At 38.4% G+C, this 12,254-nt stretch overlaps 2 protein-coding genes across 6 annotated transcripts in view; one reads left to right on the top strand and one right to left on the bottom strand.

Annotated features, from left to right (window-relative positions):
- LOC109951239 (multiple epidermal growth factor-like domains protein 11) overlaps positions 1-12,254 on the bottom strand; it is a 163,069-nt gene that overhangs the window by 1,367 nt on the left and 149,448 nt on the right. For 4 of the 5 annotated variants that reach the window (XM_020585607.1, XM_020585611.1, XM_020585609.1 and 1 more), the window contains one exon: positions 7,810-10,943. The gene's annotated coding sequence lies outside the window, so the exon portion shown is untranslated. Of the gene's footprint in view, positions 1-7,809; positions 10,944-12,254 lie in introns of those variants that run through there. The other variant, XM_020585608.1, reaches the window with a different exon arrangement.
- On the top strand, positions 665-7,346 carry LOC109951244 (ras-related protein Rab-11A). Its single transcript, XM_020585622.1, has 5 exons — positions 665-840; positions 3,608-3,803; positions 4,611-4,804; positions 5,480-5,560; positions 7,210-7,346. The coding sequence occupies exons 1-5, from the start codon at positions 801-803 to the stop codon at positions 7,344-7,346; spliced, it is 648 nt and encodes a 215-aa protein (XP_020441278.1). The 5' UTR covers positions 665-800.

Consider the following 12,254-nt stretch of genomic DNA (forward strand, 5'->3'; position numbering starts at 1 on the left):
GTATGTGTACTGTACAATAACAGCTAGACCTACATCTAGTTGATTTGTCTCTCTTAGTGAAAGTAGACCTCCTTCTAGGTGGTAGGAGTAAAAAAATCTGTAAAGTTTATCAATATGTCAGTCTATTTTTGTTAACCATGCTGAGGTTGCCAAACCAACAGATTATTGCCAAAGTTAAAATTGACTCAATAAAAGATTAATAAAATATTTTCAAGACTGATCTGTCTACATTAAAACCCCACCATTTTGCATATGGCATCAGCGTTGGTATCAAAGGTCAGTCTGTCATCCAGGATAGTACCCAAGTGTCAGATGGTTTCCTGCGAAAACCTCCAAGAGCTGATTATGGTTTAAACCTCTCTGGTTATTACTCATTGCTGGAGTATGAATTATGGTGTGTCTTTATGATTGTTCTGGGTCTCTGTTGTCATTTTCCAGCTCTTTGCAGTTGTTTTGTCCACTGGAAATGGTAACAGCCACGTCATACAAAGACTCTGGCCCATGTGCCCCCCATGCCTCTGGGCCCTGGGCCGAGGCACGGTAGGCCTGTAATCCTCCAGTGCCAGTATTGTAACGGGGAAGCAGCAAACAGAAACGGAGTGCTGGGTAGTTCCTTTTTTGACCGTTAGGTGTCACCGTTCTTTTTGTATGCTGTCAATAGGCTGCCAGAAAACAAGAAGAAGCAATTACGGAAGTGCGGCTTCCAAAGATATTCCCCGTAGGAAGAATATAATAGAATAGGGCGCCTACATTGCATTTAAACAAATTAAATCTTGAGCCAGCCATTTCTTAAGAAGACAATGGGCACTAGAGATGACGAGTATGATTATTTGTTCAAAGGTAAAGTAAAGCTTTTTCATTATTGTTAGAGCTCTCCTGTACTGTTAGTTGCCAGGCTAAACAGGCCAGCTGATTAACTGTCAGGCTAACGCAGCCACTGGCAACCTTTGTGCTCTGATCGCTTTTCACCGAGCTTTCTGGGAAATGTCAGCAAGATTAATTAAACCACGCGACACTAAGCGACTCTTGTCTAAAACATAGAGGTACGGAGGTATGCTTGTTGACTCGTCGAGTTACATGAGTTATCGTTAACCGGATGGGCGTCTTGAATGTTAGACATTAGCTATTAGCGGATGTTAGCTGCTATCAGTGGGCATAGACCAGGCTCGCGTCGGACACACCTATTGTTAACCGTTATCACGCTATCATCATGAGATCTGCCACACAAGCAAACAGGACTATTAACACACCTAAAAGATTGCGTTACAAGGAAACGTTTCATTAGTGTTTTGTAGCGAATCGTGGTAATGGCTAGCCGGGTTAAGCTAGTTTTTATAAATAAAAAAATAATAATAAAAAGCTCGGTTGGGTGAACGGCGAGGCGAATAAAAATGCCCTGCCAAAGTAAACAAACGTCGGTCGGAATTTCAGTACAGGTTGCTGCCAAATAAAACACTAATGTTGGCGAATTAGAAGATAATTATGAAAATGGCTATTTAACTTAGCAAGTAGAAATAACGTTAGGACTTTTAAAGCCATTATTTTGAATAGTTCCAGTAATGTTTATAGTACAGGTTTTCTATTTTGAACATGATGTACTGATAAATACTTAACAGTGCTGTGTAATGTGTCTAACAATACTTGTAATTTTACACAGAATGAGGACTTTACTTTGTTCCCCATCATTTAACTTAAACCTTTAGGAAGAGGTATCGGTGCAACAGGAGGAGCGAGAAAACTTGTTTTTGTTCATATGGTCAAAGTTATAAATTTGCCCTTTGAAATGCCCATAGGTTGCAATAAGAACACCTCTCCGTCTAGGCTGATTTGTTTGGATTGAATTTGCTTATTTTACACATATCATCAACCTAACAAACTTCTCCAAATATTCAGACACCAGTCCGTCCAGTGCAAAGATTAAGGAAGTATAGGGTAAATAAGTGATTACTATATATCCAAAAATATATAGGTTCAAAAGTCTTTATTTGTCACATACAGGAGCTACAAGGCAATAGAGATGTCAAGAATATCTACATAAAACTGATTTAAAAAATAAAGTTAATCTGAACAGCTTTGAAACAGCACCAAGTATTTAAAAATCAAAAATATTATCAAAAATTAAATAGAAATTATGAAATATTATTAGAAATATAATTTGGTACTTAAAATATAGCAAAAAGCACTTATTGCACAACATCAACAGTAGTGATTTACAAATTTGATACTTTGACTGATTGTTCACCCCATTTTCTCATTCAGTTAATTGTTAATTTTGTAAAATATCAAAAATAGCAAAAAACAACTACCTCAGTTTCCCGAACCACATGGACAAACGTCGGTCGGAATTTCAGTACAGGTTGCTGCCAAATAAAACACTAATGTTGGCGAATTAGAAGATAATTATGAAAATGGCTATTTAACTTAGCAAGTAGAAATAACGTTAGGACTTTTAAAGCCATTATTTTGAATAGTTCCAGTAATGTTTATAGTACAGGTTTTCTATTTTGAACATGATGTACTGATAAATACTTAACAGTGCTGTGTAATGTGTCTAACAATACTTGTAATTTTACACAGAATGAGGACTTTACTTTGTTCCCCATCATTTAACTTAAACCTTTAGGAAGAGGTATCGGTGCAACAGGAGGAGCGAGAAAACTTGTTTTTGTTCATATGGTCAAAGTTATAAATTTGCCCTTTGAAATGCCCATAGGTTGCAATAAGAACACCTCTCCGTCTAGGCTGATTTGTTTGGATTGAATTTGCTTATTTTACACATATCATCAACCTAACAAACTTCTCCAAATATTCAGACACCAGTCCGTCCAGTGCAAAGATTAAGGAAGTATAGGGTAAATAAGTGATTACTATATATCCAAAAATATATAGGTTCAAAAGTCTTTATTTGTCACATACAGGAGCTACAAGGCAATAGTCGTGTCAAGAATATCTATCTACATAAAACTGATTTAAAAAATAAAATTAATCTGAACAGCTTTGAAACAGCACCAAGTATTTAAAAATCAAAAATATTATCAAAAATTAAACAAAAATTATAAAATATTATTAGAAATATAATTTGGTACTTAAAATATAGCAAAAAGCACTTATTGCACAACATCAACAGTAGTGATTTACAAATTTGATACTTTGACTGATTGTTCACCCCATTTTCTCATTCAGTTAATTGTTAATTTTGTAAAATATCAAAAATAGCAAAAAACAACTACCTCAGTTTCCCGAACCACATGGTGCCATGTTGGAATGTTCTTTTTGTCCAGCCAACAGTCCAAAACCCAATGGTGTTCAGTTTACTATCCCATAAAAAACAGAGTGGAGCAAATCATCACAGCTGAGAAGCTTAAACCTAAGTGTTTGGAAATTTAGCTCGAAAGTAGCACTGATGTATACAATATGACATCAGGTAAATTGAACATAATGGCATATGGTTAATGAGCAGCATAGATCTCATATCTTAGATATAATTGGCATGAAATATGCTAAAAGGTGCCGTGTTATTAACCCAGGAGGCTCATAAAATGTGCACTTTCTAACGTGATTCTTAATGGATTGTATTAAAATATGCTTCCTCCACTGTGTGTTTCAGTTGTCCTTATCGGTGACTCAGGTGTGGGAAAAAGTAACCTGCTCTCTCGTTTTACCCGCAATGAGTTCAACCTGGAGAGTAAGAGCACCATTGGAGTCGAGTTTGCTACACGCAGCATCCAGGTGGATGGCAAGACAGTAAAAGCCCAGATCTGGGATACAGCTGGCCAGGAGCGCTATCGTGCCATCACATCGGCGTGAGTACAGAGGAGCAGGTCCATAGGGCTTAGGATGTACCAGACAGTAAAACTGTCCAGTTCACACAAGTGAAATTAAACAAATACATACAATACTTCTTTGTAGGGGTGGATGATATGGCAAAAATATGGTTTCACTATTTTTCCTCAGGCAGGACCATGATCCATGACCTTATCACAGTTCTTTCACTTTCACTTCACAGTGAACTATAGTGGTACATGTATATGCAGGCTAGAAAACCAAAACAATGAGCTAAAAGCTTTGTAGGTTGGTGTAGGGCTGCAACTAAGGAATGTTTTGATCATCAATTCATCTGTATTTTACTGTTTTATTATTTTGCTGTTTCTTCTAGCGGAAGATTGTGTTGTTTGTTTTGTCTGACTAACACACAAGGAAGATTTTTAGTTTACTATCACAAAGTCTTTTCCAAATTTCTAGGCTTGTTACATCTTAAATAAGTAGTAGCAGTATCTACTTGTGGTCTCTCATTGCAGCTGTCACAAGTCTATGCTATAAATTTTCACCTTTAAATTTCTCATATGAACTCATTTGAATACATTTTCTATTGGGAACCACTGACATAAGACAATGACCGGTAGTAAATTTTCACAATTAAGAAGCATGAACCAGAGAGTACTTGGCTTTTCGTTGAAAAAATGACAAAAGTTTAATTGATTATCTAAGTGTCTGCCAATTATTTTTCTGTTGATTGACTGATTAATCAACTGACATCTCAGCTCTTCTTTGGTGTCAGTTCTTGGGGGTTTCAGTAAGTGATGTTTCCTGTCCATGTGGCTTTGCTGCAGGTACTACCGCGGGGCTGTGGGGGCTCTCCTGGTCTACGACATCGCCAAGCATCTAACTTATGAGAATGTGGAGCGCTGGCTGAAGGAGCTGAGAGACCACGCTGACAGCAACATCGTTATCATGCTGGTGGGCAACAAGAGTGATCTACGTCACCTCCGGGCTGTTCCCACTGACGAGGCCCGAGCTTTTGCTGGTAACACTTATGTTCTGTTTTAACTTTTACCCTTTATTTAACCAAGACAGCCTTGTTGAAAAAAATATATTTTGTGTCCTGGGCAAAATTGACAGCAATAACAATGAGGTGATACCATAAGAAACAACATAATTCAGATGACAAAATGTGCAACAACATGAGAATGAAATAGGAATGCACTGACAAAATGATTAATAGCACTTCTAATACAATAATGTAAAATGTTCACCCTCAAAAGAATGAAAACTATCTTAAAACAAGTCCATGGTTGTTTTATGCCTAAAAAGAATTACGACCAATCCTAAATGCATAAATGTTCAAAAGCACCACAAACACAAAAGAACAGTTTCTGTAGCAGTGATTTGAATTCACAGAGGCCTAATGCTGTGTAATTCTAATGTGAAATGATTACAGCAGTTTTTAATAACATTTTGTGATTTTCTTCATGATGATTTATAAGTTACATTCTGTATCTTTTAGTTGTCCATTTGGCAATGATTATGACGACAATGGTAGTAAGATGTTTTTTTCGTAATCATTTAACCGTGGTTGGTTCCAGTTTTCACAGCCAGATGTTTCGGTTGAACTGGTTCCACTGGTCTGCTATCTGTGGAATGTTACATATTTCATTCCGTATATGCCTAATGTGCCTTGTTGCTTAACTTTGCCCTGCAGAGAAGAATGGTTTATCTTTTCTGGAGACATCGGCTCTGGACTCCACCAATGTTGAGACAGCCTTCCAGACCATTCTGACAGGTTTGTGCTCTGTGTGTCTAGTGGCTCATCTACAAGTGTAACAGCTCCATGGAATTTTAACCCACTGGAAAACAACTTATGAAGCCAGCAGGCCACACATTTACTGAGGAGATGATATACACCTGAGTAGTTCTGGTTAACAGGTGTCTATATCAGTAGTCTGAGATGGCTTTTTTTATAAGGGTGATTACAGTGAGAGGGAAATCAGGTGTCAAGTGAACGTCACACAGCCACAATGGGTTAAATCTATTACATAATGTCGTCTTATCTTTTAAGGAGTGTCAAACCTTGTGTTATGGGTAAGATAACCAGTTACAATTACACAGTCTGTGTAAAAGACATTGTCTGTTTAATCTAACAGTATAGATATGACAGTGAAATAACTAGTCAGTAAACTTGATTCCTTCATTTGATTAAAATAATAAAGATACTGACTGATGTACTAAAAACTGATACAGAGTCAGGTTAGTGACATTTAAGGATAAAAGCTGGCATTACTCTGTATTTATAGCCAAACCAGAGCTGGATGCTAGTGTGTTTTTAATCAAACACAAGTAAGTGGTGCATTTGTTGGGGATTATTTTCAGCGGAGGATGAATCCACATATGGTGGATTAAGTCTAGTGAGTACTTGTGAGTCTATGTGGTATCAAGTATGTATATGATATGTTGGGAATTTCTCTAAATTTGGCACAAGTGCCCACTTGGACTCGAGGATGAACTGATTAGAGTTTAGTGGTCAAAGGTCAAGGACAATGTCCTCACGTCTGTCCCATTCCCGAGAATTTGACAAGTTGACGAAAGCATAGAAGCAGTAATTCTACGTCTTTTGTTTTCTTTTACAACAATGGAGTTCTATGGAAATAAGATGTATCCACATACTAGAAAGCTACATGGAACAACACATGGAACATTTTTTAATTGCAAGTGACTATGCCAGTTGATTGAGCTGGATTGCAGCACTAGATAGACCCTAAAGAATAAACAGAGTTATAAAAGATGATTTAAAAAAAAAAAAAGCGGCATGTTAGTTTCTGTTAGCACTAGTAGTACAGGAAGTATTCACATCCTTTACTTAAGTAACAGTACTACTATCACACTGCAAAAGTAGCCTGTTCTGTTACAAAAGGTTCAGTATTAATAATGTTAAGTAAAAATAAGTATTAACACAAAATGTACTGTGTATTAAAAGTAATAGGAGGCTACTCAATACATGTCATACTACACAGTATATTATTACATTAACCACCCATCACTCATGCACTGAAGTAACAGCTGGGTTTGGCTGTTGTAGTTGGTTGAGGTGGAGCTTGGCTGAACTGTTTTGTATCCAAGTGCAACTACTGATTATTTTCATTATTGATTAATCTGATGATTATTTTCTCCAATCATCGATTGACTGGTTTGTAAAACATCTGACAATAGTGAGAAATGTTGTCACAATGCTCTAAAGGTTTATCAAAATAGTCATTGACCTATTGTGGGATCTGATTGGTATCAGTCCTTCATGATATACCATGAAACTGGTATACCACTGCAACCCTAATGGCAAGTTACATATTGTGAATTGTTGCAGAATGTAAACTAGACATAGACACAGAGGCAAACTGAATAACACTGTTAATCTTCACCCTCTCCCTCTCCCAACAGAGATCTACCGTATTGTTTCCCAGAAGCAGATGTCAGAGCGTCAGGAGAGTGACATGTCCCCGAGCAACAATGTGGTCAACATCCAGGTGCAGCCCACCGAGAACAAACCAAAGATGCAGTGCTGTCAGAACATCTAGCTGTTGCTGCTCCTCCTCCCCTCTTTCCCTCCCTGCCCCTCTACCCAGCTACCCCAACTCACAAGTCCTCAGCCCCCAGCCTCAGAAAATAGACTGCCTCAGTGTGCTCTGTGGTGTGGTAGGGACGAGCCACAGCTTCAAGGCTGTGACCCAAACTCTGCACCTACCTGTACTTGCTTACCCCACCCAACCCCCCCACCTCCTCCCTGCGTCCCAGGTAACTATATTCCAGTATAAGAAGACGTCACTGCATGGGGTTCCTCCCCCAAAAAAGCAGAGCCCCTCTGTCTTTAGGCTACTGCAGGACAGCAGGCAGTAGGCATTTCATATCACTTTAGATTTCATTACTGTAGATGCGCTGACATGTCACAAAAATGTCTTTATGAATGTGATTTTTCTTCTCTTTTCTTTATACTTTGTGCTCCTGTTGATTTCTTTATTTTTTTATGATCTCTGTCTTGTATCATATATCTACTACTAGGTATATATGAATTGAAAGCACATCAAAGTTGCTCTGAAGTGTATTCTTATATACAAGCCCCCCCCTCCACTAGTGCAGTGTACTGTTTTGGAATCCATTGCGGATGTATCGAGCACAGTAGTGTCACGCCATGCCATTTGATCTGATCTGTGAATATAACGCTAGTGAAACGTGAATTTTTTGCATCTGCCAAGCTTCAGTTTGCGCTGCGGAAAGCCCAGGTGTGAGCTAGCACGTAGCGTGCAGCCTCGGAAGTGTCGTTGTCACCATGCTTACAGCAAGTGGCAGGTTCAGGCCAGCTTTGCATGTTTTAAAGGATGGCACTCTGCCTTGTTACTGATTTTACCAGGTGAAAGACTCAACCAGGACTTTTTGTAGAACACTATCTTTGTCTTGAGAGCGTGTAACTGTAGGCTGTCATCATGAAAGCTGAGCACAGCTCCCGCACATTTCAGATGTTCATGCTGTCGTACGTTAAGTCTCAGTGTGGCATCATAATGAGAGAAAGTCATGCTTATGCTGAGGATGATGATCAAAGACTTGTTAGTCCATTGGGCTTTCCGGCTCCAACATTAGAAAAATGGTATGCATTCTTTTTTTTTTTTTTACATGCAGTATACAACAAAACTTGAGTGCACCCATGTGCAAATCACTAAAATGTTAAGTGATTCTGAATTCTACTATAGTACAATAACTTATTTTTAAGATAAAGTGTAGAGTGCATCGAGAATGAATACAGACCCCAAAGTACAATGTCAGTGCAACAATAATGAGTACAGCCATGATTTCTAGTTAAGGCCAACTATAGTGTTGACCTGGGTTGTATCTAATGCAACGTGGCTTCATATGGCAAGGAGGCAGGCTGTCAAACTTCATTTGAAAAATGGTATTATATAGACAGGATTTGTAATTTGTCAGTTTTGCTGTATACTGTATTTCAGGGGTTTTCAACTAATTGTGACCCGGGGACCACCATTCTGACAAAAAACAAAAAACAAAACCTGAGGACCACTATTGTGGATAGACTGTATGGGCACTAGTTTAATCCTCAGTCACCTTGGCTTTTCCAAATGTTATATATTTACATGAATTTGATTATTCACAAACAGTAATATATGGAAATGAGTTTAAATCTAAAATAAAATTAAAAAGGATTCCTACAGTGAACCTATATTTTTGAATGCATGATCAGGGACCACCTGCAATGCCTTGGTAGACCACCAGGGGGCCACTGCCCACTGGTTGAAAACCCCTGCTGTATTTGAAAGCATCTATGCAGAAACTAGCACATGTATTTCCTTAGTGCACCTCTATAGCAAAGGAAGGAATTAAAAGTAGAGGTAAGTGAGGTAGCATTCATGTATTACATCCCTATAATACTCAGTCTTATAATCAAAAATCTCGTCGTCAAGCAAATTATATCGCTTTGCATGTAACCACATAAGTGTAGTTAGTAGGCATTGAAAAAGCAAGAAATGGAAAATGTAATTTGGATGGATTTCATGAGTGTGAAATTGACAATTTTGCACTGAACCTTAACAGCTGATTTAGTAAACACACTTCCTTGTCTAGAATTAGATTTTCACTGCACAGGGAGAATTTGGACCCGTTTTGTCAGATTGGCTGTACCATTTTATTATGGTGTCACTGTTCAAAAACCAAGATGTGATGTTTAGCACTGCAGAACGCTGACTGAGTCTCAGATCTTTCCTTAAAACCTCATAATTGACAAAAAGTTAGTTTCTTGTCTGGCACTAGCAAAGAATTCTAGGAAAAACATGCAGGACTCAGTGACAGTGTTGTAAACCTCTGGTCACAGTGCCTCCTTCACCGTGTGTACCTGTCTGATAACACTTCATTCACCTGCGAACAGCTCTGTCACATTCATCTCCTCCTTAACCAATATCCTGGCTGTGTCTGTCCCTACAGGAGGCAGCCAGCTGTGCTGTCCCTGTCACATAACGCCTACGTACACCAAGCTGCCTCTGACTTCAACACAATGCATGGCTTTCTGTACGACTGCAAATCTGTCGTATGGCCTTATGTAGCGAACGTTGTCATTACTGTCCATAAAATATGAGGGTTAGACTTGGCTAGCTAGGATGACGTGCCCAACAAGCTAATTGCTGTGTCCAGTCTGTAAACTGACAGATGCCTCACTAACAACCCACCAGCTAAAGCTCCCCAATGTGTGTGCACTGTTGAATTTACAGGTTATAGCTGTGTCAGTATGTGATGGTGTTGGTAGATGTATACAATGCCTGAAATTGGTGTGTGTGTGTGTGTGTGTGTGTGTGTGTGTGTGTGTATATATATATGCGTGTTTAGAGGCAGAGGGTAGACTGGTAGCTCTGGAGTGTGTGAGCCTGGCTGGCAGTGCCAATGGCGTTTCTTGGAACAGACGGCGCCGCCAGCCGAGCCTCTCCACACTCTCAGGCTGCCATTCTGTGGACAAAGCGATTCCTTTCTTCTGAAAATATGATTTCTGATGCTGTTTCATGAAATTCCATAGGTCTGTTTTTTAAGTTTTTGTTTTGTTTTTTTTTTGGACTACAATAAATTCTATACCTGACTGTAATTCCAGTGTAGAGTGAAACGATGTCATTTCAATGGAGGGTTACATGTGAGAGGGGGGTCAAAATGAATGGTTTTATGTTTTGTACAGATTGATAAATTGTACAATTGTGTCTATATCTTAAGTTATCAGTTCATCTTAATAAAGCGCACCAGTCATAAACCTTTAGCCTGAATGATCTTGTATTTTACTTGATATTGTAACAAAATTTCATTCATCTTTTATGAGACCCATATGTTCCAAATAATTTTCAACAAATTCTTAGGCAGATTCCTGGAAAGTGACTTTATAAAATGTCAATAGTGGGCAAATAAATGTCCAAGTTAGAAACTGCAGAGGGTCATACAGTGAGCTGACCACTGACAATATACTGTACCTCTGTGGTCTGTGCCCAACCTTTTGCTGAGGTCCTGAGCTTGGACTTGCAACGCACTAATGGAATCCTTATGATTTGTCCTTTTGGAAGATGGTTTGTATCCACATCCAGTTTTATCATTTCCTTTGCTTTGCTGTCCTCAGGGGTAGATATCAGCATTGTACTCTGTGAAAGAGAACAAAGTCAGTTGACTTTCACTTATGCTTAAGAATTTAAAAGTAAAAATATCACCACTTCAGAGATTTCATGTCTTTTGGCACATCACTTAGAATATCTACTTTGGCCTGAACAAAAGTCATTTTTCCCACCAGTTGACCAGAGACAGATTTCACTTTTAATTCACAATATCAGAATTTTAGTGGGTCACACGTTTACATACACAGAATTGACTGACTCTTTGAATGGCCTAGAAGCTTCTGAAAATTGATGGTATGACTTTAGAAGCTTCAGACTGGGTAACTGTCATTACTAGGAGTCAGTTGGGGGTGTATCTGTATTTTAGGGCATGCCTTCAGACCCAGTGTCCTTTTGCTTGTCACCTGAGGAAAAGAAAGGACTTCTCTAAGTCTGGTTTCTCCTTGGGAGAAGTTTCTTAACATCTGAGGTACCACATTCATCTGTACAGACAATCGTACACAAATATAAACACCACGGGAACACAGCCATCGCATCATTCAGAGACGAGACACATACTGACTCCTAGAGATGAATGTTTTTTGGTGCAAAAGGTTCAAAACCATCGCAGGACAACAGTCGGACAAGATGTTGGAGGTAACTGCTACCAGGCCCAGCCCTAACCAATTTGGCGCCCTAGGCAAGATTTCAGGTGGCGCCCCATTGCATCGCAGTAAATTCCACTGCTAGTGTATATACTCATAAGAAACGTAATAGCTTTGTCTTGGACATTCTTTTATTTAAATAAAGCAATTGCACATTCAAAATACTTAGAAAGAATTAAAGAAACAAATACAAAAAAATGAACTGAACATATGAAATACAATATAAATACGGCACTGTGCAAAATAAGATATTAAAGAAACGAGTAGGCACAAAAAAATACAAGGATTTAAATAAAAATAAAAAGATGATCTTACAAAGACCTCTAGTGGTGTTTTTGGTACTGCTGTAACTTAAAAACTACACCATCACCTCCTCAATCTCACATAACCTGCTACAGCTTTACTCTCCTGGTTTTTCTTGCAGCAAAGTCATCTACAACATCATCATATGACAACTGATTTGAGACCACATAGTTTATGCTTATAATGGCAAGTCCAGGGTTCATACACATTTTTACTCATAAAATTCCATGACTTTTCCATAACTTTTCCATGACTTTGAGGTACATATTCATGACCTAATGTTTCATGAAATGTCTATGTATACATGTTACATAAGAAGAAAAGTCCATGTTTTACCACAGCTACTAAAATAAATGACAAGCTTCGCAGAACCACTTATTAATGTAAGTCCATG

This window comes from Monopterus albus, unplaced genomic scaffold (assembly GCF_001952655.1).
Source record: "Monopterus albus unplaced genomic scaffold, M_albus_1.0 scaffold372.1, whole genome shotgun sequence".
Classification (NCBI taxonomy): domain Eukaryota; kingdom Metazoa; phylum Chordata; class Actinopteri; order Synbranchiformes; family Synbranchidae; genus Monopterus; species Monopterus albus.